At 40.8% G+C, this 27,031-nt stretch overlaps 1 protein-coding gene across 1 annotated transcript; it reads right to left on the bottom strand.

The window, feature by feature from the left end:
- Positions 1-932: 932 nt before the first annotated feature.
- On the bottom strand, positions 933-24,179 carry tbc1d13 (TBC1 domain family, member 13). The gene is made up of 12 exons (XM_072661998.1): positions 24,139-24,179; positions 17,247-17,320; positions 16,548-16,588; positions 15,588-15,649; positions 9,392-9,491; positions 9,113-9,195; positions 8,118-8,277; positions 4,973-5,183; positions 2,949-3,112; positions 2,217-2,377; positions 1,917-1,974; positions 933-1,172 (listed from the first exon to the last, which is right to left on the bottom strand). The coding sequence occupies exons 1-12, from the start codon at positions 24,159-24,161 to the stop codon at positions 1,107-1,109; spliced, it is 1,203 nt and encodes a 400-aa protein (XP_072518099.1). The 5' UTR covers positions 24,162-24,179; the 3' UTR covers positions 933-1,106.
- Between the last annotated feature and the right edge of the window lie 2,852 nt (positions 24,180-27,031).

The following is a 27,031-nucleotide window of genomic DNA, read 5'->3' as shown; positions in this document are numbered from 1 at the left end:
TCATCCAATAATGACACCCAAGCAGCTCAGATCCAGCCCTACTGTCCACATCAACACATTACTGTGATTAGTGTGTGATTTCAAAACAGACTACTAAAAACATGGCGGGACAGACGTGCTCAGCTTGCTGCCCCACGTCTGGTTTATATTATTAGCCATAGCCACCTAGAATAGCAACGGAATCATATAGAAATGACCAAAACAACAACACCACTGACACCGGCCACACACATGCAGTGATACTCAAGAGTGATGCACTGTAGATGGGAATGAAGAAATCCAGGGTATGTTCAATAAAGCATATTGCTAGGGGCATAGTGTTGGCTTCCAGCACTGTAGGCTTGTTGGCGGTGTAGGCTAACATAGAGGTCTCCACTCCCTGTTTGACACAAGAAGAGCACTTTGTGTTTGTGGGTTTGTGGCGAGATGGTGGTTTGGTGGTTTATCTGGCAGCTGAGAGACCCCTGTCTCGGAGGGAAGGCGGAACAGCATCTGTTAAAGCATACAGGTGTGTTTAACCCTTTAAAAAAGGGTAGCGTTATGCGTTATGATATCTTTCCAAGGTCAGCAGTTTTCTATATATATATAAAAAAATAATAATAAGAAAAAAAAATAATAAAATGAAAAAAAAAAAAGAGAGAAGTATAGGCCTTTGTAAGGAAAAGGGAGAGGGGGGTTTATTTAAAAAAAAAAAAAAAAAAAAAAAAAAAAAGACCCTTCATTTGAAATCTGAGAACAAGCCACACTGTTTGGGGGGGTGTTTGCGGAGTGTTTTGTACTAAGTAACGCCTCTGATGAGCAAGTGTTTCGATTATTTGTTCTGGTTTGATTTTTCAAGTGTTCAGTGCAATACAAAGCTGGAACAACCTCCCTTCCCCCTCCTCCCGCCACCCCCCCCTCCCCAAAACCCGTCTTTCCCACCCTTCCCAACCTTCCCGACCACACAAACACCGTCTGACTATAAGAGGGACAGCCTGAGGCTTAAAGTTCTCTTTAACTGCAATGGCAAAAGGTGGCATCCCTCCCCTCCCAGGGTGCAATGGGGCACCGCGGTCATCCTGGTTACCGGTTACCAAGGTTACTCTCCCCAGAGTGCCCTGTGGTGGCTACGAGCTGTCCTGCAGCTCCTTGGCCTTCATCAGGATGGTGTGGACATCTGATATGGGGTAATCCTGCCAGGACATTGAGATACACACACATTACAGGGATAGCTAGCCCAGATTATGGCAGATGTAGTCAATCAAAATTTGTTTTTTTTAATATTTAAACATCTGGACATCTGAACACATGAGAGATGGAGGTCATCTAACTAACCTCACACAACTGAGGGCATGTCTTTAAACATCATTTATTAAAATTAAATTAATAGAAATGTAATTTTCCTGTGAGGAAAAAGTTCAAAGATCCCTCGAAGCTTAGACATTACAAAATACAGACCATAATACTCTACATTACATTTCGCACAAGTACTCTTAGAAGAGGTGGGTCTTCAGTCAGAGCGACTCTGCCGTTCAGACACACAGGGGAAGTTCACTCCACCACTTCTGTGCAGGACAGATAAAAGCCTGGACGCTCGTCCTCCCCGGATCTTAAGGGATGGCGGATCAAGCCGAACTTGAAGCTGGAAGGGCTCTTGGTACTGATCAGCTAGTGTTTATCCTGCCCCCAATATGCCTGATCCAGCTAACCGGCTAACTAACAAGGTCTTTCTGAGCTGAAGGTAAAGCAGGAGACCACCAAAAGAGCAGAGAAGGAGGTCTTCAAGGACCAGGGTTGGGAAGCACTGATTTACTGTAATCAACAGTCTACACAGGTTGTGATGATGCTTCAAATCTATAATCTAAAGCCATTTAATCATAGTGAACTCATCTGATGACAGTAAAGTGTGTGTGTGTGTGTGTGTGTGTTTACAGTACCTGGAGTAATCTCATGTTCATTGTAAAGTCTCCTGCCAGCAGCTGATCCCGAATTAAACTGCATAAATAAACACAGGACATGAGAAAAGGGCATGGGAATAGAAAGAAACACACCACAACCTTACAATCAACACACAGCTTTCAGCTTAATGCAAGCTATAATCAGTGGAAAAACAAAGATAATAATAATAATAATAATAATAATTAGTATTATTATTAGTCTAATAGTGAAGTGCAGTATTAAAAAAAGGAAACTTTCTTAAATGATGAAAAAGGAGGTTTCAATTGGGCACTTCTTACGTTAACATGGCGCAGCAGACGAGGATGAGGAAGTCGAAGCGATCCTGATCCGAGAAGAGCGAATCCCAGATGCGGATAACGTCCGGCAACAGAAACTCCTGGGAGAGCAGCAGAGTGAGCCAGCGGAAAGTGAAATACTGTGGCTTTATATTCTGCTCTTGCTGAAGGGAAGAAGAGGAGGAGAAAAGAGAATCAGAATCAGTTTCAGTTCGATGAGCAGGTGTCCCAATACTTTTGTCCATATAGAATGTGCACATGTATATGCAAACAAAAACAAAATTCAAGCAATCAAAGCAGTAAGAATACACACAAGTGTGTTACACACATACATGTGTGAATGGACAAAAGTATTGGGACACAATACTAGTAGTTATAAATAAAAAAAAAACTCTCTACCGTCCAGGTAAGAAGGCTAGAGGCTTCTACTAGATTTTGGAGGAGCATTGCTGTGAGGATTTGATTGCATTCAGTGACAAGAGCTGAAGCTAGTGAGGTCAGGATATTGCATGATCACCACTTTACCTCATCCCACCACCATCCATCATACCAGAGAACACAGTTCTTCCACTGCTCCACAGCTCAATGCTTCATACCCCTCTAGCCCACGCCTGGCATTAGGCGGCATGGTGCCAATAGGCTCATGTTGATCTGCACATGCAGACTAATGAATGTCGGTGAAGAATGATTTCTACTGCTATTGATTATTGATCGGAACCTGAGAGGGATGCTCACCAGCTTCATGTAGAGCTCCACATCCTTCTCTTTGAGCATGGAAAAGACGCTCTCCATCTTGTAGGTTATTCCACACTGCGAGTCGTCCAGGCTCTTGATGAAATTGTCCCGGTTCTCTGACATCAGGTTGGTGAAGCAGAAGAAGGTATCTGCCTCTGCATGCTCTAATGGAGGAAACACACACACACACACACACACACACACACACACACACACACGTCAAGTATCTTGTTAGAAAGGGGGACCCTGGGTGGTCCAGCGGAATAAGGTTCTGTCACTCGTCTTGCCGCTAGCCATCGGCGTCCCTCTTAATGGGCCTTGCTCTCTCAAGGGGGGGATAGATGGAGCTTTCTCCCCACATCACTTCAGTGTGATGCTGGCCGGCACTGGTGTGTGCTGACCGATGCATTGGCCTGTTCCTTAGAGCATGTTGGTTGCCTGGAGACATTGCATCGGCAGCAGTTCGGAAAAAGAGGTGCTGGCTGACTGTGGAACTCCCAGTGTAGGGGGTATTGCATGTGATTGGGGGAGAAAATGCATGGGTTGGGTAAGTGCCGATTCAAATTGGGGAGAAAATTAGTACAAATCTGGGAATTATGATGATATTTATTATTTATTTATTTATTTATGTGTCTCTGTGGCATCACCAGGGATCAAACCTGCAATTTCCAACGCTTAGATAGAGCCTCTATCTAATAACACATAATTATCAATAATTAACTTAAAGTACTAAAAGAATGCCTAATAAACCTGCTGGCGAATCACACAACTTGACTGACCTGCTGTGAAACCTGAGATTTAATGACGTAATTGGCCGTTTCCTAAAGTATTGTGATCTAATGAGGTCAGAACTAACACCCCTGTTCTGTACACTGGGATGTGATGACTGGTTTTGTCCTCCAGGTGGCAGCATTAGCATTAGTGTTGGTGTCTTGAATGGAGTGGAAGTTGCTGATGATTCGCATTTTGTAAATTCTGCCTTGAGACAGCAGTTCTCACAGCAAACACATCTCAGCACAGAATGTCAAAGAAAGCTCGAGAGACCATAGCAATCATAATGCAGTTCACAGGAGAACATGCAAGTGTGCAGAAAATATACACTGCATTCGGAAAGTCCTCAGACCCTTTTTGTTATGGACATAAGTATACAGGCCCTTCGCTAAGGCACTAAAAATGAAGCTCCCAAGGCCTCCCATTACTCTTGCTCATCTTTGGGATGTTTCTACACCTCGACTGAAGTCCCACCTGGAGGTAAATTCAGGTGACTGGGCATGATTTGGAAAGACAAAAGTATTGGGACACCTGCTTATGCAACATTACTTCCAAAATCAAAGTATCCCGTTTTTGTTGGAGTAATTGCCTCTAATGTCCAGAAAAGAAGACTTTCTACTAGACTCTTTAGCATTGCTGTGAGGATTTGATTGTGTTCAGCGACAAGAGCGTTAGTAAGGTCAGGATGCTGGATGCTGGAGCCCATAGCTCCAGAGGCCTCCCATTTCTCTTGCTCATCTTTGAGATGTTTCTACACCTTGGCTGAAGTCCACCTGGTAAATTCAGGTGATTGGACATGATTTAGAAAGACACACACCAGTAAAAACCAGTACATGTACACACACAGATATAAGTGTGTTCCACATATATACGCATGTGCATGTATACTTATGGACAAAAGTATTGGGACACTTGCCCATGCATCGTTTCTTCTGAATTCAAGGGTATTCAAAAAGAGTTGATCATGTTTTTGATGGAGTAACTGTCTCTACTGCCCAGGGAAGAAGGCTTTCTGCTAGATTCTTTAGCATTTCTGTGTGGATTTGATGGCAAACTAAATAATCGGGGGAGAAGGGAGCTTTGGTAAGAGAGTTGACCAATAACCCTCTGCTGCAAAGATTCTGTGTGCAGATGCGGAAACGTCCAGAAGCTCGACAATGTCCTAATGCATGTTTGCATGATGAGAGGTGATTACCTGACTGGTTTAGATAATTAAGCTTCCACTCAGAAATCCATCGCTGTGGTTTACCTACCTTTCCACTGTGTGTTGGGGTCCGTGGCGAACGTGTAGTAAATGGGTCCGACGATTTCGTTCATGCCCTGAACGTAGGCGATGCCGGGGTTCAGCTTGGCGTAGATGAACAGGATCCGCTCCACCACCTCCCAGTGCGCCTCACAGCCGTTCGGCAGCACCTCGTACTCGTTGGAGGGGTACAGGTTCAGCGCCTTTCCTGGGGAACTCACCTACGGGACACAGGGAAAAGATCAAAGGCCAGGGACCCACATCTAAAATATACTTCACAAAAATCTGCATGATATTTACATATGCTGTGTGATGTCTGAGGCAGTGTTTTTCCAGTGTATTCATGGTGGGGAGTGTTAAATATTACATTAGGTGAAAATATAGTATGATCTGATGGTGACTATGGCATATCAGGAAGGCAGACTTCCTGGAGATGCAGATTGCCTAGAAGTTAAAAGGTCAAAAGCTTCGGGGGCAGGCAGATACATCCTGCTGCAACTGCTTCGATCGTAAAAGTCCTAAAGATTGACCATCTATTTGAAGCATACACACTGATGCCCCTCCCTGAAGCTGTAAACCAACTGTAAAGACCCGACACTTAAGGAGCTTGGAGTTGAGCTGCCTGCAGAACGAACTGTGAACCAAGAGGTCCTTCGTTTCTATAAAAAATAACATTACTACATAAATAAAATATATAAAATATATAAAATAAAATATATATTTTAAATATATATTTTTAAATATTTTTTTATAAAGAAATTTTCTATCAGGGTTTACTCTCTTATGGTTTCAACCATAACCAAGTTAGCAATGGTCATTTTACTCTTTCGTTTGTATGATGATTACTTTGTGGTCACTCTCCTTCTTTGTCTGTTTGACTGCCCCTCTGGAAACTCCTGATGGTCGCCTACCATTGCAGAGTCTCAACCCCCCCCCCCCTTGTTGTGTGATGACCATCAACCTTCCCCTAATGTTGATATTCCAAGCACCCTCTCCATTTATTCCCCTCCTACCCCTCCTTAAACTCATCTTCTTCATCATCATCATCATCATCACCATCCTTTTCCCTCCCACAGTTCCCCATGTGCATAAGGTTCTCGCGAAACATCCCTAGTGCCTAAGACTAGACTGACCGTGGTCGACAGAGTTGTACTCGTACGTCTCTTTGTGCATCAATAAACTTGTCAACACTGAAGATCCAGTCTCCAGACTTCTGAATCTGCCTCCTGTATGCTGAATTTCTAACAACCCCCAAGTCTCCAGCTCACTTCTCTGCACGAAATACAAGAATACAACAGGAGCTTCATGCATTATATGGTAGAACTGATTTACCACTATAATACATATCACATATAAGACTTCACTTGTAGTTCCCTTGTGGTTTTGGATGGTGAAGTAACATAAGACAGGAAGGTGACAAGATCTGCACCTATGTTCACCTAGGTTACACATGGGGCCAAGCCCTTTCCCTTCCCTTATACTCTACTCACCCACTACATCGCAAGATCAACTAACAATTAAGGTCGCTGAGGCCGTTTACGACCCAATAAGCAACACTGACAAGACCCTACGCCTCCCGGTTAGGGTTTCACATAACCTTCCCTGATCAGGTACCTTATTCAGTGTACTAAGCCCACGACAGCTCCGGGAACGCTTAACAGTGAGGTCTGGCGCCCCAGATTGCTCACAACTTCAATAACACTACACCAACAGCACACACACACACACCGCAGCCCGTATCTCCCACCATACTACACCTTCTCCATCCCACCTCAGTCTTTCTTACGCACAACCACAGAGTAGACCTTTCAGATACTTCTGACAATTCCTTCACAGCTGCCCTTGGCACAGGGCCTCCGACATGACCGACTTCACTACTAACTCCTATGACCCATCTCTACTGGCCTAATATAAGCCCTGCCACCCACGCTCTCTCACCACAGCCACCAGACCTGTAGACCTCAACCTTTTCCTTTCATAAGCTCCGTCAACTTCTTCAGCCTCTTCAAATGAACTTCAAATACTTTCATAAAGCAAACTGTCTGTTTGCTTTATGAGTAGAACACCATATCCGAACCCTGAAGTTTAGATCTATATATTTGCTGAGGATCTCGCAACCCCTGGGTAGGTTTACCAGTACCAGTTTGCATGACTCTGTATGCAAAGTCTGTGGAAAAACTATTATAAGAAGGTTCTGTAGTGTATATAAAATACAACTTAAATAGAATAAGAAATTAAATTAAGCAAGAAATGGCCTTTATAATGCAACTAAAACAAAATATAGAAACATAGGAAAAAACTAAACATAAATGAAGTAAAAAAAAACAAAAAACGAATTAATGAAAGAGAGAAATCAAAACAATACAATTTGTCAAGTGTTTTCCTTTCCTCCAATATTACTATTAGAAAGGGCTTTAATAAGCTGAACAAGGTGGGATAGAGTGGGGAACATTACTACAGGAGCTGCTGTAAAGGATGCTATACCTATAGTGGCTTGTTTGCTACCCTGCAACATGCAGGATTTGGGGCAGAGCTTCTGAAGAAAACTGTTTGTTTTGCTGTTGAGTTAAAAAAAATCATAAACATTTGTTTTTCAGAACCGTATACAAAACACTGCAGTGAAATCACTGTGTGTGTGTGTGTGTGTGTGTGTGTTTGGTACACACTCTTAATTAATACATGTTTTCTGTCAAATACTGATGTGAAATATCTTATTATGGGGAATGTAGTCTATTAACAGAAAATACCAGAGGACACTTCGCTCGAACACAGCGGTAAAAACAAAGGAATGGAACCCCAATTCCCTGAATTGGATCGAGACAACCCTAATTACTGTTTATTATTATTACTATTGAAATTTTTTACTGCTGCTATTAAGTAATAAGAGCCAAACAAAACTAATTCTAGTTGTCACACAAACCTACAAAAGTCAGCAAGTCTGAAAAACCTCCCTGGTGTACAAGGTCAAATACACACACACACACTTGGTACAAGTACTCACCTTAGTTTGACCATCTGAGCTCTGGTCAAAGTAAATAGGTCACAAATCATATCAGCAACACATTAAGATAAAAAAAAAAACACACACACACACACTCTAAATACACACTCCACATACAGACACACACACACACCACAGACAAACATACACTCACATTGGTGACCCCACTCCGGTTGCGGTCAACAGTCTGGGCTTTAAGCGTAGTTTGTTCCACTCGTCTGCGCAGGGTTTCGTACTCGTTCTGGGGGTCCAGGATCAGCTGGCAGGGAAAATCGGTGGGCCTCTGGAAAAACGCCATGTCTGGGTACAACCGCCTAAGAGCAGAGAAAACCAAGCGCAGTCGATCAGCCAAGACAAGGTTTGCTTCCTCAGCTACAAGGCTAATGTAGCTAATAAGCAGTGAAAACCTATAGGCCACCAATTAGCATGTTGCAAACTGCATGTCTAAATAATCAAAACCACATTAGGAAGTCTAAACTATATGTCCAAATGTTTGTGGACGCCCCTTCTAATGAATGCATTCAGCTACTTTAAGTTGCACCCATTGCTGACACAGACGTGCAAATGCACACAGCTTGTCTAGTCCCTGTAGAGCCAATAAAATAGGAGCAGATAAACCGAACATGATCCTATTGGCACCATGCTGCCTAATAATGCCAGCTGTGGGCTAGAAGAGGGGTGTAAAGGCCCCCAGCAGAACTGTGTGCTCTGGAATGATGGACGGTGAGTTATGGATGAGTCTGGGTGGTGTGCGAATTAAGTCATCACAGCAATACCCCTCCAAAATCCAGTAGAAAGCCTTCTTCCCTGGCTAGTAGAGACAGTTACTCCAACAGAAGCAGCATAAACTCTTTTTAATAGTCTTGATTTTAGAAGAAACAATGAATGAGCAGGTGTCCCAATACTTTTGCCCATATCATGTATTGAGAGTTTGCATGATGCTAACTGGTGTTAATCTCATGGTTATACTCTTCAATTACTGGTTAGCAACATTAGCCTCGTAGCTCCAGTGCAAAGAAACCAGGCAGAAACCCAGTATGTCCAGGCTGATAGGCTATATCTGGGACAAGAGGGTGGAAAATATGAAAATTTGATCTTTAGCCAAACTGTTGTTTGAATTGTCCCTTCTTGCCAGTGAGTGCAACATACCTGACATCCTTATCAATCTGTAGCAGAACCTCGTTGTCCTTGAAGTAATTGTTCCATCGGCTCTCGGGATTTGGGTTTAGGGGCTGGACAAAAAGAGGCAGGGAGAAATTGAGGTAAAAGAGATGTTCATTTCCATTCATTGAAGCCCTTACACACAACAAATCAATGTGTGTGACAGGAAACAGGTATCCTGTCACACACACTGATCACAGCAAATATAGTCAGTGCAAAATTCAGATTAATTGTTTTGTTTTTTTTTTAAATGAGGGGTTTACTCACATGATCCTCCATGGTCACATCCTCTCTGGACAGGCCCAGGTTGGCTTTGGCTATTCCCGGCTGGATGATCATCTCCTTCAGAAACTGGGCATAGAGCTCCCTGACCAATCACATTCAGCAACAGCAGAGCGGTCACATATTTGCCCACATATTAGCCCTACAGGGGTGATTTTTTAACCCATATCTAATACAGACTGACCGACAAGCTGCCCTTTCATTAATAGCGGTTATCGTTAATAACAATATTTTATATATATATTGTCTAATTATTAAAAATATGACAAATTTTTACATTTTTACATATGACAAAGATTTACATTGAAAATATAATTTAAATATGAAATACTAAACTTTCTGAAATTTGATCAATTCTATTAGAGAAACTGCACTAGTGGTGCCCCATTACCAAAATACCAATAAAACTGATAAACATGATTCTGTAAGAGTGGCTGAACCCCTTGCAAGACCACCACTGGTCACCAGAGGAAGATGCAGAACTGCCAGCCTCTGGATAGCTTTGCAACCCAGCTATTCAGGAGCCTGATCTGAGGAGGGGTTAAGAAAAGCAGGTATCCAGCTAACTGCACACCGCAGGACAGGAGATCAGCACTATTCAGTTAGCCGCATCAGCCAAAGCAGAGCTTATCCGATCCTATTACTAATGAGCCCACTGTAAAAGAATACACACATTCAGAGGTAAAATAACAGGCTGGTCAAACAGGCTTTAAACCCCCGCCCCCCCATCCGATCTGATCCAATCCGATCCTCTTAATGCTGACTACCGGTCGATACTGATCCAATTTTTGTGTTTCTGTGAATAATCCAGCCTCACAATTCAGGTAAACATCAGTAAAATCACTATTTTTAGTAGCAGTTTCTAAAATCAGACTCAATTCTAATCTGATCTACTATGTTTAGAGCAACTTATAGTGTTTAATATCTTACAGTCCAGTCTGACTGACCCGCCTGACCCAATTCCTTTACAACTCTGCAGCCAGTGTGTGCATTAGCATTAGCCTCAGCCTCCTCCTCGGTTCTGGACATCCCTACTATGGCACCTTTTTTAATTACTGACAATATCCATGATCTACTCAGAAAAGTATATTGTGAGGTTATTTATCACAATGACCATTAAACAATGTCATATTAACCATCCTTAGGTCAAGCTCCCATGTACTTTTTATTTGAGTACACTCTTTAATATTTAACCCTGTAAAAAGCCTATGGCATGCCTGCGGGCCGAGAGCGCTCCTACAAACCTCTATAGCTCCACCAGTTTCTACAGAAGTCCCTGTAGTGACAGAGTCATACACCTTAGCATGTAATAGGCCTTTCTGCATGAAGGGGTTAAAAGGCAATGTGATCTCTTTCATTTCTGCCTGGTTTCCTCGTCACCAATGTAGAGTGAGGTCCCTCTGAATGAACTGTAAGTACCAACACAGGCAACACTTCCTTTCTGCTTTGGAAATGAAACTACCAATAGGCTGGGATTTCAGGCTCAACATACAGAGCAGTGTGACGAGTTTAGGGAATTAAAAGTAGGAAATGAGCCTTTGTTCTGTTTCCGTACAAAAAGTGACACACTAACTCATGGAAACTTATGAGAAGATACATTTTGGGTGTATGATAAGTATGATAAGAATTTCCATGACACTTGGGACAACTGCATGGTTCACAAAAACATGATGATAGAAAGGCAGCTTATGAATTATAGCATATAGACATAAGCAGCTGATTGGATATCAGTCTATTAAAGCCATTATTTAATTATTAATTATTTTGAATTAATTTAATTTGTAAAAAAAAAATATATATATATTATAATAAAAAGAAACATATATTCTATATACTTTACTTTTGATCTTACGGAACACTGATAACTGCAGGTGGCTCTGGAGAAGCGTGCAGGACAACGCTGCTTAACCAGAGCGAAATTAGTGTAAAATCCTGTAATGCTACACTCTACCTACTCAGCCCAAATGCTTCTCCACCTTCAGTGGCGGCTCAAAGTGTAAACTCTGCTTCTCGTCTGTAGGGGGAGCCCAGGAGTACGAAATACAATTTTTTTTGCATAAGGCTGCTTTAACGCCTGGATGCAAGCTAGATCTTATCTGCTGTGACTGCTGTGGTGGTTGGTGTGGCGCAACGGATAACACCACTACCTGCCACTGAGCTACAAGATTCCCGGTCTGGGTAACTGTGCTGCGCTACACCAATAAGAGTCCTTGGGCAAGACTCCTAACACTACACCGGCCCACCTCTGTAATACGAGTCACCTTGTAAGTCGCTCAGGATAAGAGCGTCTGCTAAATACCATAAATACCATAAATGTAATTGTAAAATATTAGCTGGGTGATCTTACTCTTTTTAAAACTCCAGGAGACCACAGGTCATTTTTGTGCTGAAGAGGTTTTTAATGCCATTAAAATACAAGGGTGGGTTTGCTGTGAAATGCTCCATTCTAAAGAATCAGAATCACAGGAGTGAATGGAATTACACAAAATAATTAATAATTAAATAATTAATAAATTAATAAATAAAAAAAAATAATACATTAATAAAAAATAATTAATAATACACTGACTGAGACACTGCTTTATGGTGCTTTAAAAGAAGGTTTGGACCTAAAATGTATTTTTGTATTAATTTAATGCCAGAGAGATATATGCAGGGTGGTAGGTGAAAAATCTAATTAAAACAAATGAGTAAGTAAGTAAGTAAGTAAGTAAGTAAATAAATAAATACTAGTATATTAAATTTCCCTTCAATTATCTATTTCAAACTAATTCTCACTCCAAATGATTTTTTCCATGCGTATTTAATTCCATCAATTTCAGAAAATTGGTGGAATTCCCCTTTAAATGAAGACCAGTCGTTCTACTGGGGGATTCTGTTGGTTCCAGCGTCTTGTATGTCTGTGGTAAACGAACGCCTGGCCATATGTCCCATATCTAATCATCTAATGCCATGGTCTTCCAGCTCATGGCTACCTAAAACCAACAAGGCCCTCTCAGATGATTGTGGGTAATGATGAATAATTCATGCAGAAGCTGAACTGCAGCTGCAGCAATGGTTGAGTCAGCAGCAGGCCACTGCATGTGTGTATGTGTGTGTGTGTGTGTGTGTGTGTGTGTGTGTGTGTCCTGTAGGTCTACTGTGACTATCACAGAAAGGGCAGGTTAAACTTAACATTCTTCTCAGGGAGTCACTGTGAACAGGGCTGGGCATGGACATGAGCTCAATGTCTTCAATGTTTCTAAGTTCAACCATGTTCAGCTCCTCCTCCTCCTCTACTGCTGTGTTCTCTCCTCACTGAAGCTTCCTGTAGCCGCTGCCCAGGTCATCAAATTCAAGCCCCTGACGCTGGCCTACAAGGCCAAGACTGGACCAGCCAGCCCCTCCGTACTTGATGGCGATGGTCAAAAGCCTGATCTGCACAGAGAGCCCTTCCAGCTTCAAGTACGGCTCGGCTCGACCCGCCATCCTTTAAGATCCACGGAAGACGAGCGTCCAGACTTTTTTCTGTCCTGCACCGAAGTGGAGGAACGAACTTCCCCTGGGTGTCCGAACAGCAGAGTCCAACGCTCGCTGTCTTCAAACCCAGCCTGAAGACCCTTCTCTTCTGAGAGTACTTAGGCAGAGTGTAGAGTATGTAGAGTATCGTGGTCTCCACAGTGACTTCTGTGTTTATTAGAGTCGCTGGAGCCTTGGAGAAGAGCGTCTGCTAAATACCATACATTTAAAGGTTAACTACTGTAGCTGAAGCTATGTAGATGCTACTTCAGGAGGTTCGCTAGATGTGAAAGCAACACTATGTAGCATTTTCACCTAACAATAACATTTCCAATCACTGTGAAGCTCCACTGAGATTCATTGAGGAGAACGAAGTCTCCATAGTTGCTACTTGCTACTCCGGGCCTTGCATGCTGCTAACCGCACTATGTAACTCTGGTGAGGCGGCAGGACAACGCTCATAAGAAGTAAGAGGAGTAACACCAAGCAACCATATTCTGCATATCCAACCATGACCATAGTTATAAAATGTACCAGACATGTATAAAGTACTAGAGACCCAGACTTACACGTCCAAAAAAGTGACTTGAGTAGAAGTCGAAGTGTCTTTAAGCTCCATACTTAGGTGGAAGTACTAAAGTACTCAACATTTTTAGTACTTAACTACTGCAAGTAGTTTAGTATTCTACAATTACTACTGAAGTACCTAAAGTAAAAGTACAGTACTGTGTTCTGTAGTTCTTACAGAAAGCAGTCAAAAGTTTGGGTGTTCAGTGTTTATATTAGTTCAGATGCTCAGACTTAAGGCCTGTCTCAGTTCCTCTGGCTGTAGTAGAAGGACAGGACTGTAGAAGACCGAGTTCATGAACACGAGTCTTCAGTTCACTCTCTAAACAAACTCCGAACTGACTCAACCCGCCACATACAAGAGCTTCATCTGTAAAACCAGTGAGGAGAGCAGCTCAAACCCCTGAGCTTCACTCTCTGTAAACTCAACTACAGCTGAAAGAGCTCAGGCCATTCGGCACATACGAGTATTTGCAGGAGGTGAAGAAGGTGGAGGTGGTTCTTCTGGTGGTTGTTCTTCTTCCATCTGAAGATAAACTAACAGAGCTCTAGCAGCAGTGGAGCTCACGGCTCGATCGCCTGTTCTGATCAATGCTGAGGCGGCTTCATCAAACCCGGTGACAGCGCCATCTAGTGCTCTGGAGGTGATAATGTGGGTTTGAAATTCTGAAATGATTCGTACCTTTTTATAATTGTAGCGAGTAACGATGCAGCACATAAAGAAACAATGTAACGGAGTTAAAGTACTAAACTCATCCAAAATATGACGTGAAGTAAAAGTGGAGGTAGAAGACAAACTAATCCTCCAGTAGATCCAGATACAGTATTTTAGTATTTAAGTACAGTAGTGGAATAGTTCTACTTCCTTACTGTACATCTCTAAGTATTACTCTACCCCCTCAGCCCACATGCTTCATTACCTTTTTATAAAATTAAAAATAATGCTATCACTAGATCTATAATAATAAACACAATAAATAAGATATAATTACATATTCATAAATATTATTTCCAAACAAGTTAACTGTTCAAGCTATTGGGTGCTTAGAGACACTGCTGCTGCTTGTATCTTTTAGAGACATCTGTGCTTGTATCTGAATCAGTCCAGATTCAGATCCAGATTGACTGCGCTTATCAGCTCACTGACGCTGATCCAAAGTATTTCAGTACTTCAGTACCTGATATCACTACTGAATTACTATTAAAATGAGGTCAAAATAAGCCAAGTGTAAACCTTCACAGTTGTGACTGCTCTAATAACGGCACGCAGAAGGTCGTTCTGGCTTAGCGCTGAGGCAACACCCTTGAGAAACCAAACAGCAGACAGAAAGAAAGTAGAAGTGACTGTGTGGCAATACAGTGTGTGGTTGCGTGCGAGTGTGCGAGTGTGTGTGTGTGTGTGTGTGTGTGTGTGTGTGTGTGTGTCAGGGACTGCAGTACCTGGAACGAGTACTGAAGTACTGCTAGTAAAGTGATAATGCACTGGAAAAAAAATCATCAGCAGTTTGACTGTGCACGCTTTGGAGGGGGCGTGAGCTTGTTTGCCTTTACTGGTGATGAGGCACCCCGTGTGATTGTGGGGGTGGGGGGTGGGGGTCATGGTGTTGGGTAATTGGCAGTCCAAATTGGGGAAAATAAAAAAAATATATATATATGAACTAATTATTAGAAATATTAACTGAATAAAAATCTTGTAAATGTAAATAAAAGTTAAAAAATAACAAAAACGTTATTATGTAATTACAATTAGTTTCATCACTACTTTACAGAGTTATCAGCCACCTCGAATAAAAGGCACTGGAAATAGAAAACGTCTGCATTAGTTTGAAATGTATGAACTGTTGCTGTGTTGCTCTGAATAAAGAATAATAAAAAAATATTAAATGAATAATAATATAAAAATAACCCAAAAAAAAACAAAAAAAAAAAAACCAACAACAGTATCTGTTTGGTTAAGAAGTCACCCAGCCAGTTAGTTCCTCCCTAATTTGGAAGTTAAGCAGAGGAAGGATAATTAAGGATACAAATGCAGTGGTAACGACTTCATGACCTGAAGTACTGCAACACCTGCAGTGGTAATCCATTACTTCCCTCTTCTGTTCAGGGATTTTCTTACCTCTGCTTTTTCAGGAAAGAGTCCCATAGCGTCTGGTCCTCTGGCAGGTAGTTCAACAGAATCTGAAAAGGCACAAATTGAGACGCTCTGTTTTAATGCAGGCTCTGAGATCCTGGTCACAATAAACACAGAACAGAACAGAAGATTCAGTGAACTTTCAAAGTTAATCCAGGTCATTTAGGAGAATTTCTACTGGTCCATTTATCATGACTTTTGGACAAAGTATACACAGCTACTGGCTTTTAACTGTCAAAAAGTGAAAAAAACAATATTTTATATACAAATATATACACACACACACACACACAAGTTGTTTTGCATGACAGCAACAATATAAAATAATTTTAAGTTTCAGATCTCTGGCAAAAATCACTCAGGGGTTACATGAAGTAATATTTCACTAAGAAATCCTATAAAAGATGGTTACGGTACTACAAGCTTAATGCAATATGCCTGGCTACTAATCAGCCATGTCTGCGAGGCCTTTTGTGAACTGTTCCTCCTTCTTCTTCTTCTTCTTTTTTTTCCCATTTTATTTATTTATTATTTATTTATTTATTTATGCTGCCTGAATGCCTGAATCTCTCATCAATTCAATTTAATTTTATTTATATGTCGCTTTTTTGTTTCACAACAAATGTTGTCACAAAGCAGTTTTACAGAGGTCCAGATCCGAGCCTCTGTTGATCAAGCTAGTGGCAACAGTGGCAAGGAAAAACTCCCTCAGGTCGAGAGGAAGAAGGGGAGCCCGTCCTCCTCAGGTCGACACCAGATCATAATAATACAAATCAAAACAGGAATAAAAACAATAATAAAACTAAACTGAAATAAGAAAACAAAGGTAAATGTGGCGTGAAAATGTGAGTGAGAGAGAAGAGTTCTGATCATTTCTTTGAAAAGTTGTGCTTTTGTAAAAAACAAATTGTTCCTTTCTCAAAGACAGCGAGTGTTTTAACTCACCTTCCAGCACAAAGATCGGATCCCTCCTTCAAATGGGATTCCTGAGAAATGGGTGGAGCAGTGGCGGGAGATGGAGGGAACGGTGGACGGACAAAAGAGAGAGATAGAGAGTAAAAAAACAAAAAAACATTATTGTTTATGTTTATTTATAAAGCACATTTCTGACACATAATTGATAGGTGTTCACTTATTCATAAATAAAAAAAATACACAAAAAAATAAAATATAAATGGTAAAATATATATATATATATATATATATACACACATACACACACGTTTATATATATATCTATTCTATATTAGAAGGATCTTTAAAATATATTTAGGAATACAAGAATACATACACATATACAATACATACAACATAAATACAATATGATCATATTTTCATATATATATATATATATATATATATATATATATATATATATATATATATGTATATATGAAAACTGTGCTAATATTATTATACTTATTAATATGAACTTATTCTTTTCTTCAGTTATTTGGGCAAATGCTGCTATTATTGAGTACTACCACTATTATTGAATACTACTCTTATTATTATTATTATTATTATTAATAATATGAACCTATTCTTTTTTTCTGTTATTTGGGTAAAACAAAAACAGACAGTGTGGTGTTGTGTTGGTGAACAGAAGATGGCAGGAAGTTGTTAAGAGGTTAAACGCCATACCTCCAAAGCAGAGCTCCCGTAGCGCCTTCAGGTCAATCTTCTCCTCACCCAGGGCCACCTTGAATTCTTGAATCCTTTAAACAAATTATTATATGTATTATTATTAGAAAAAGTGTGCTCGTGAAGCAATTTACTGCAGACAACTTTTATAGCCGGAGGGAGGTTCACTTTTCCTTTGCTTTTTATTTCCTCTACCCAAAAGCTGCTAGGGACCAAATGGGGGGAAAAAATGATGAAGAATATAAACGTCAGGTACTTCAGTCATATTAGCTACATTTTCCGACAACATTTACCAGCTGTTCTGTACATTTAGCGAAGATTTCAGGATGAATGGCCAACAGAAGTGCTCTGAAATAACCTGAAGTCTTATGAAGTTGCCGTGATGGTGATCCCAGGTTATTGTATTGCAGCAATAATCCATACATTAGATATTTAAGAGTCAAGAGTCGAGCTGCACAATATATCTGTTCAGCATCATCATCATCGCAGTGTATGCATGTGCAACAGTCCCAGGATGTGCAATATCGCACACAGCAAATTAAATCATATAGGTCTGGCACACTGCTTTCACATTTTCCATGACAGATCTACCAGAGGCGGATTGAACCTGCTCAGGGTCATTTATTCTACTTCAATATTCAACACATTATTATTATTAATATCATGGAATTAGTATTAGTAAAGGATCCCTGACTTCTGGAGAAATCAGTTGAAAAAAAAAAAGTAATATCAGAATATATATCGCAATGTCCGTTTCCTCCCCCCCAATATCGTGCAGCACTGGTTAAGAGAGGGTCTCACAGAAAAGCCACAGAATTTTCTACTTTTCCAGCAGATCAAGTCTCGAAAGCCTGTGGAAATGAAACACTGTACATTTAATAAACTGCAGGCTTGCTTAGCCTGCTGGACTGAACAGTTTCCAGCTGAATGAAGAAATTCTAGTAATATTGGGAACTTGTGCCTCTGAAAACAGTATGAATAATGGATTATAAGAACAATGAACAATATGAATAATATAACAAACTGCAGCAGATGTGCTTGCAATGCCCCCCTCCCCCCATACCTCTATTTTAGCTGTTTTTGATTTTCTGACAGTGCGAATCTGGCAGTTGTTTTATACATCGTCTCCAAATGTTATGATGAAGGGACCAATAGAAGAAAACCTTTTACATTGACCTTCATTAAAAGCTGCCTTCTAAGCAGAGGAGACAAAGTACAAATACTTCGTTAACTTACTTAAGCAGAAATGTTGGTTCTCTAAACTTTACTGGAGTCATTATTGATTTCCCCCCAATTATCTGAACTTTCTCCTCCTTACATTTTAAAAACAGCCTCATTCCTCCTATTTCCTCTCCCTTAGTTTTCATTCCGGCTCATCATCAATAAAAACCCTCTCCAGATAAATCTCTCCATCCGGAAAGTGAGAGTCTGATCCTGATTGGATGAGAAGTATAAACAGACCCCATTCTGACTCCCTATTGGTTTATAAGAGATCATCACACCTGCACACGTCCCGTCACTCTCCAGCGAGCTCACAGCAGACGTCTGTAGTCTAGTATGAAGACTGTGTCCGTGGCAGAGACTCAAGAGAGCTGCAGTGAACCGTCCCGACTGAGCCCCACATTTACATTCCAATAAAGCTTATTGATCACACGCCTCTGAAGTCTGACTTTCTGCAGCTTTACAGAACTTCTAGACAACGACTCCTCATATTTTCCTCCATGAAGCTCATGTTGATGCTCAGTAGAGCACAGAGACGCTCCTTTAATAGAGCTGATATTACTGAAATGCTTCATTTTCAATGGGCAGATCTGCAGCTGAAACAGGAGCCTAGTGCAGCCCAACATTTTTAACATCAACATTTTAATAGATCATTCTCCTCATTATGACTTTTAGAGAAATGGGGTTTTGGGGGGGGTGTAGTGCACTATAGACCCCTGTGGCGCGGCCTAAGCTTTCGGCCTTAGTTTTCCTTCCATTACTTTTACTTTTCTACTTGAAGTCGTTCTGAAACCAGTACTTTTACACTTTTACTGGAGTAAAAAGCTTCAGTTGATACTTCAGCTTCTATAGAAGTCTTTTAAAGGACTCTCACATACTGAGTACCGTGACTTTTCCTCAAAATATGCTTCACTCCATTGAATTAAATAAGACTGGTTACACTCTTTGTAATGAAACGTGCAGATAATCAGTGCTCTTTAAGTCTCTCATGAAAGCATATTGTGGACCACGATAACAAAATTGATCACATTACGGTAAAATATGGTCATATTAGATGAAATATGGTACCTTTAGATGACTGCCTTAAGATCAAATCAGTTCAATCCTGATGTATCTGAATAGAGCTGTTCATAGCAGGCTTACTAGATTCTAAAGAAGAAATCAGTCGTCCACATTGATCCAACTTCTTAAGATAATAATACTGATCTGGAATCAGCTCACGCCTTTTCTGTAACCTTAGAACCACATGAGACCTGATCCACGACCAGAACCATATTCAATGCTTTTATTAACCTTCTACACCATCAATGAAAGTCACTACATGTCCGAATATTTATGGACACCCCTTCTAATGAATGCATTCAGCGCAATTAAAGTTCACCCTTTCACTGAAACAAATGCACACGCACACACACACACACACACACACACACACACACACACACACACATACACATGAATGGATGGTGGTGGAGCTCCATCCAGTACTTTTGGGATGAGTTGGGGAGCTGGGGATGATGAGGTGGGGTGTATCATGCATCTATGCAACATCCTGACCTTGTTGCTGAATTCAATCAAATTCTCACAGCAATGCCTTCCTGCCTGGACAGTATAGACAGTTACTCCAACAACAACAACAAAAAGATAAACTCTTTATAATTCCATTGATTTCAGACAAAGTTGGTGTCCCAATACTTTTGTCCATATAGTGTAGTTACTTTGACTGACACAAACACACACTTTGGCCATATGCAATGCGATACACACACATTTCTTCATCAAGGACATGTGGAACATCTCAAATCGAAGCTCCTGCAGCACGACTCCGGCCAAGATTCAGTAACACAAGCTGAAAAGAAGCTAGCTGCTGGCGATCGATACACGGGCCTCCAAGCCGTGTCAGCTGACCAAGCAGCCCAATGACGAGACCTAGAGCTAATCAATGAGCTCTTTTTGCCTTCGCTCTGGAAAGTGGACTTGGATATGCAGGAGATATTGTTACAGGGTAAAGGCTACACCAGCTCACTGCTACGGTCAAGGGAAACCAGTGGACATGTACAGTTCTATTAAAGAACACTGTATAAACACGGCAAACCTTTGAGGGTATGCATGCTGGCGGGTCAGTACCTACCAAAAGTGCTCCAAGGAAGGACAACCGGACTTACCGATGCTCATGGAGGCCCCACCTCACAACCTCCCGGCCTTAAAGTATCTGCTGCTAACATTAGTCTAGGTGCCAGATACCACAGGACCACCTTCAGAGGTCTTGGCGAGTCCCACGCGACAAGCTGCTGGGGGCACAAGAGGGCCTACACAAAATTAGGCAGGTGGTTGTAATGTTATGGCTGTGTTATTTCTAAGGAAAACATAGAGGCACCTGAAAACGAATTATAACCAAAAAAATGTCATCTATACACTACCAGTCAAAAGTTTTAGAACACTTTCTTACTGCCACGCCACCTGCAGCTCCAGTGTTAAGCTTTGCTGTTGACCCTCTTGTTGTGGATGTGAGGGTCAGACCTCTCATGAGGGTCAGACCTCTTCCCTGTACCAGACCTCTTCAGTTTTCTCCAGTTTCCAGGAGCGCTCTGCTCGTCTAGTGATTATGAGAGCAGTCTGAATGTGCAGCAACACAGTCTGCTCAACACTGCTTTATACATCATCGGAGTCTCTCTCCCCTCCGTCATGGACATTTACACTGCCCGCTGCATCCGGAAAGCAACCGGTATTGTGGATGACTCCACCCACCCTTCACACAGACTGTTCTCCCTCCAGCCATCTGGAAGAAGGTACCGCAGCAGCATACCGCAGCAGCATTATTCTTAGCTAGGCCTAAGGGTCTTCATGACAGGATGTGGGCTCCAAAGCGCTGCACATTTACACTCACTTCCCTCTAATAAAGGCCCCCAGTATCCTGTTTTCCTGCCCCCATAACTCTTCACGAGCAGGGTCAGAAGTCTGCACCCACCCCCCTGCCCTGCTCTGCTCTGCTCTGCCCGGCTGCTATCTTTCCTTTTCTTTATAAAGTAGCTGCGCTCACGAGACACAGGGTTGACCCCAGGCTAACTGCTTTCGTACTTCCCACACAACCGCTTCAGTTATATGGTTAAAGTCTAACTTCTCAGGCCTGCTGACTCGGTGCCTTTCCCTGGTGGAACACAAGACCTCCGTCCGTGCCAGCAAGCCAAACTGCAAAGCTCTTGGAAGCTTTCTCTTTCCATTGGGGTTTCACCCCATACTCCTTCACAGCAGACCGTACTTGGTGAGTCAAGTTAGTAGGGTAAGGCCCTGCTCCGGCCACTTGACTGTTGATGTGGAAAAAGACGATGGCCTCCAGTGAGATAATTTGATCAGGAGGAGAATGTGGACGTGTCTACGCGTTTGCAGACGTTCTCTAACCCAATTTAAGAAAGCAGCCAGGCACAAGCTCTGCAGTCGTTCCTTGGCAGAGAGAAGTCACCTATAGACACAATGGCAGCACTATGCCTGTAATTAAGTTGGCCTCTGAAGTAGGCCTTCCAGCCCAAATCAAAACAAGGGCAGTTTGATGCACCCGTAACTCTAATAACTTTAACTCTGCTCTTACAAATAAGGGTTTATTTGAAGCGATGAGGTAGAAGAGCCACGTTTAGCTTTTTAAGCATCTCAAAGACTGGGGCTGTGCTTTATCAAAAGGCCATGGTTCTCAAAGTGGAGTCCAGGGAGCACAAGATGTCTATAATTTAGATCCAGGGGGTCTGCAAAATGGATTTTGTTTTTTAAGCTATTGAAGTGTTGTCTTGGGACCACCAGGCATACACCAAATATAGCCATAGTGTTCTTGTTGTTGTTATTTTATTTTTTTATTTTTTTATTTTTATTTTTTAAGACAAAATGAGCTGGGCAATATGACGATATTTTATCGTATCGCGATATCTAAGCATAAGTGCTTAGGAAACACTGATCAGCTGCAGGTTTCATTACGAACAGTGTAATCAGACTGCTTTAATTAGACGACGAGCAGCAGATGCTGAATATAAAGGTAAAGGTGCATGTATTTGTCACTGTACAGCGAAATGTGTCCTCCGCATTTAACCCATCTGGTAGTGAACACACACTCACACACACACATGTGTTAGGGGCAGTGAGTACACACACACACACTCAGAGCGGTGGGCAGCCAACTCCAGCGCCCGGGGAGCAGAGAGGGTAAAGGGCCTTGCTCAAGGGCCCAACAGTGGCAGCTTGCCAAGCCCGGGTATCGAACCCACAACCCTGTTATAGATATCCCAGCGCTCTAACCGCTGAGCCACCACTGCCCCAATCATGTATCGTGACATATATCGTGTATATTGTCTTTAAATATCGTGATATAGCATTTTGAACATATCGCCCAGCCCTAATGAGCCTCAAGCTGGTTTTAGTGGGAACAGTGAAAGCAGACCAATCAAATGAGGCCATGAAGCAAGCCAAGCCACATCCGGTGACGGAGGAAGCTCCCTGATTATCCCAGCAAAACAAATGACCACTTAAAACACAAGAAATGCTGAGAACAGTCTGAACACCCTGGACAAGGTCAGCAGACTCACAGTTCTACAGCACAACAGCTTCGAGTCACTGCAGAGGAGCCTGTGCCACATCAAATAAATATGAGGGCATATATTTGACGGAAATTTGACTAGAATCAGCACATCACGTTGGCTGTGCAAAATCCTTGTATGTTTAATTTGATGTTTTTTCACTTTTATTTTTTTTGTTTGACATTTTTGGACCAATAAAAATGCTTCATATTTATTTATAGTGAAATATTTTACATTGACTTCCATTAGAAGTTAAAAAGGTCTCTCCTATGAAAAATAAAAGATAGGTTTTTTGCACAACAGTGACAACATTTGCTATTAATAATAATAATAATAATAATTTAAAAAAAAACATTATGTCTCAGGTAGGATTCCCAGACAGGGATTAAACATGGACTGGCAGTATTGACCATACTGATCCCTCTGGGACAGTTTATAGACAACCAAAGTAAAATAACACCACCACCTACCATTGCGTTACAACAACACCATGTGGGAGACTGGGGTTCAATTCCCGGTCTGGGTGACTGTGCTGCGCTACACCAATTAGAGTCCCTGGGCAAGACTCCTAACACTACATTGGCTCACCTCTGTAATACGAGGAACCTTGTAAGTCGCTCTCTGGATAAGATGTAAATGTAAATGCAAAGGACCACCATGCAGCCAGTAGCCACCCTGTTAGACGGTGTGCTGCCATGGGAGTCAGTGGTTTTCCTCCTGCCTTGTCCATGTTAGTATCTGCCTCCATTGTAACCTGCATATGTAATATGGAAAATAATATGCCATGTTCTCCAGCTTTACATGTTATCCTCACTCTCTGTAGAAGAATATGAGGTCAAACAGGAATGAAGAAAAAGAAAACTTTAAGATAATGAGAAGAAAAAGGTGAAGAGGAGGACGATGGAGGAGAAGAAGAGGTGAGGAAGAGGGGATCAGCATCTACAGCCACAACCAGCGCTCAGCCAGCCTTCACACTAACCCCCAATAAACACCAACTACCACTGCAACACTCCTGCTTTCGCTTTATAATCCCCCCACCGCCTCTCTGCTATAGTTCCCCCGGTATTTCACTCGCCTGGCTCATTTATTCTTCACAAAACGACCAATCTCACCTGTTTCTGTACGAGCTCGACATGTTGGGCTTCAGCAAGAGGAGAGTGTCGCAGGAAAAACAGTCCGGCGGGGAAACAAGCAGCGCTCAGAAAAGCGACACGTTGAACCGACGGGAAATAGATCATTAATTTAAGCGTTTAAAACATCTATATATATTAAATATACATTTTCACAATGTTGTATGGTATTACACATGTAATAAAAAAAAAAGCTTACTATACTATTAAAAAAAATAATAATAATAATAAATAAATAAACAGTGGAAACGTGTTGTTTCCATTTAATGCTGCACCTTTTTGCTCCAAACATAACTTATTTGCTTATTGCTGCCAAAATATCTATTTAAAAAATGTTTTCAAAATGCATCCGGGTTGCTTAGATGCTTCTTTGAAAAGTTCTGATGCTGACGGTAATATTTGTGCAGGTGTCGCTGCACAGTAGACTAGTGCTCCGCCACGCCGGAGGGCTAAATCTTTGCTTGCTAAATATTATATCATATCATATGAAATATCATATCCACCTTATGTTTTTGATCATTTCTTGATTTAATTAAAAAAAAATTTAAATGTAAAAATAAAATTAAATAAAATTCCTTTTGTTTTACATACTTGCTCTATTTTCTTTATTTGCCTCATACAGCTGTATGTGTATTATTAAAAATCCCATGTTTTTCTTTTTCTGTATTTATTTCCTTTCAATGCACTGTTCGATGAGACATTTTGCAGTCAAACAGGGCATTTTGCTGTGCCTGGTTTTTGGCAATCCTTAAGTAGTTCTCCTGGTACGTTTTCTTGGCCTCTTTGGACTTCATCTTGACCTCCAGTGACCCCTTTAACTGCTATTTCTTAATTACATTACAAGCAAAGAAAACACCTACCTGAAAAACACTCCTTACAGTCTTCTTCACAGTCTTGGGACCCGGGATAAGTCAGTATGATGAGTATTTATAAATGTATAAATCTATTGTGCTAACTGCAAACAAAGCATAGTCCTAAAACCTAATAAAGGCCTAAGACCTAGATCAAAGTTATCCGACAGCTCAAATTACTTTTTCATGGCGTTCCTATCCCTTTTTTTTCACTCTAAAATTGTACAAAATCAAAAATATTGATTAAAGTGTTGATAGGTTAATAATTTACAGATCAGTTAATCCTCCAGTAATTTAACTATTCACAGTAAAAGACATTTTGACTTAGTGCTAAAAACATATTGCATGTCTCCGTATATAACGTATATCACGTTTAGCTCTTTAAGCATCTCAAAGACTGGGGCTGTGCTTTATCAAAAGGCCATGGTTCTCAAAGTGGGGTCCAGGGAGCACAAGATGTCTATAATTTATATCCAGGGGGTCTGCAAAATGGATTTTGTTTTTTAAGCTATTGAAGTGTTGTCTTGGGACCACCAGGCATACACCAAATATAGCCATAGTGTTCTTGTTGTTGTTATTTTTATTTATTTTTATTTATTTATTTATTTATATTTTTAAAGACAATATGAGCTGGGCAATATGACGATATTTTATCGTATCGTAAGTTTTTTTGTCGTGGTAACAATATGCTTATCTAAGCATATTGAGGATACTGTAACATACATATACATATACTACGGACAACAATGAAAATATTTCTTTTAACTCACACATACACTCACATACAGATAAATATGTACATATGTATATGTATGTATATATACACACACACACACAGACTCGCACTATTTCATCTCTGTATATATATTTGTATATTTGTATTCTGTACTTTTTTTTTGCTTATATTTCTATATTTTCATTTTTATATTCTATTCTTAACTTAAATGTAACTTATTCTATTTTTATTTTCTTCATTGTTATTTTATTTTTCTTTTGCACTTTACTTCATTAAGTTAAAGTTTAGTTGAGTTTAAATGTAGATTTTTTATTGTATAGCTTGATGTGAGCAGACTGTCAAAAAAGCATTTCACTGCAAGTTATACTGTGTATGACTATGTATGTGACAAATAAAATTTGATTTGATTTGATTTGAAGTGCTTAGGAAACACTGATCAGCTGCAGGTTGTATAGGGTATATAATTGTATAGAGGTATATAATACTCTCACCATATTATTAAAATAACATTATTTCTGGAGTTTCTAAGCACAGTTAGACTGTCCTGGAATCTATAGAAGGTATTTGTTGAACTGCACCTTGTGTTCGAAAGCAGGTGGGAGGGATGGGAGGAGATATTATTTTCACCATCCACTGATTCATGGTGACATCATCAAAACAATCTGAGGCAGATTGATCAACAAAGATCAACAATTCTCAAAATAACAATCTTGACATTTGATAATAATGATATATGATGAATCATACTTAATATGACCATCGCTTCTCTTCATCTGAGACATGAAGAAATTTTATAATTAGTTTTGTTTATTATTAAAAATTTAATTATTTTTTATTACTTTACAAATAAAGGCCTTCAAAGTAAAGCAAAGCACTTTGGGATTGGAACTGGGGCTCTTTCCATTTAGTCAAATGAGAGATCTGTTGAGTATGAGGTAATGACGAGAGCAGAGGGGGCAAATTCAGGCCCTGAAAGCTAAAATTTGGATTTTTACTTTGGTTCCCGCTGTCTTTACTGCTCTACTGCTTGTTTGAGGTAACTAGAGCTTCCAAGGCAGTTGGACCAAAATCCTGGTGAGGATTTTTACTTTCTAGCCTTGAATTTGCCCCCTCTAGATGAGAGTCTTGTTAAAGGCATCCTTGGGTGTCCCTGGGGCACAGAACTCACCTTTCTATGCCCACGGGAGATCATTTAAGCACCCTATATTACTTTAGAAGAAGTGATCCTTTTAGAAGCCTAAAACTGAGGAGACAAATACAACAAAATTTCACTGGCAAGATAGCAACG

Source organism: Salminus brasiliensis, chromosome 18, assembly GCF_030463535.1.
Source record: "Salminus brasiliensis chromosome 18, fSalBra1.hap2, whole genome shotgun sequence".
Lineage (NCBI taxonomy): Eukaryota > Metazoa > Chordata > Actinopteri > Characiformes > Bryconidae > Salminus > Salminus brasiliensis.
The sequence above is the reverse complement of the archived record's forward strand: the minus strand, read 5'-3'. Positions and strand labels throughout refer to the sequence as shown.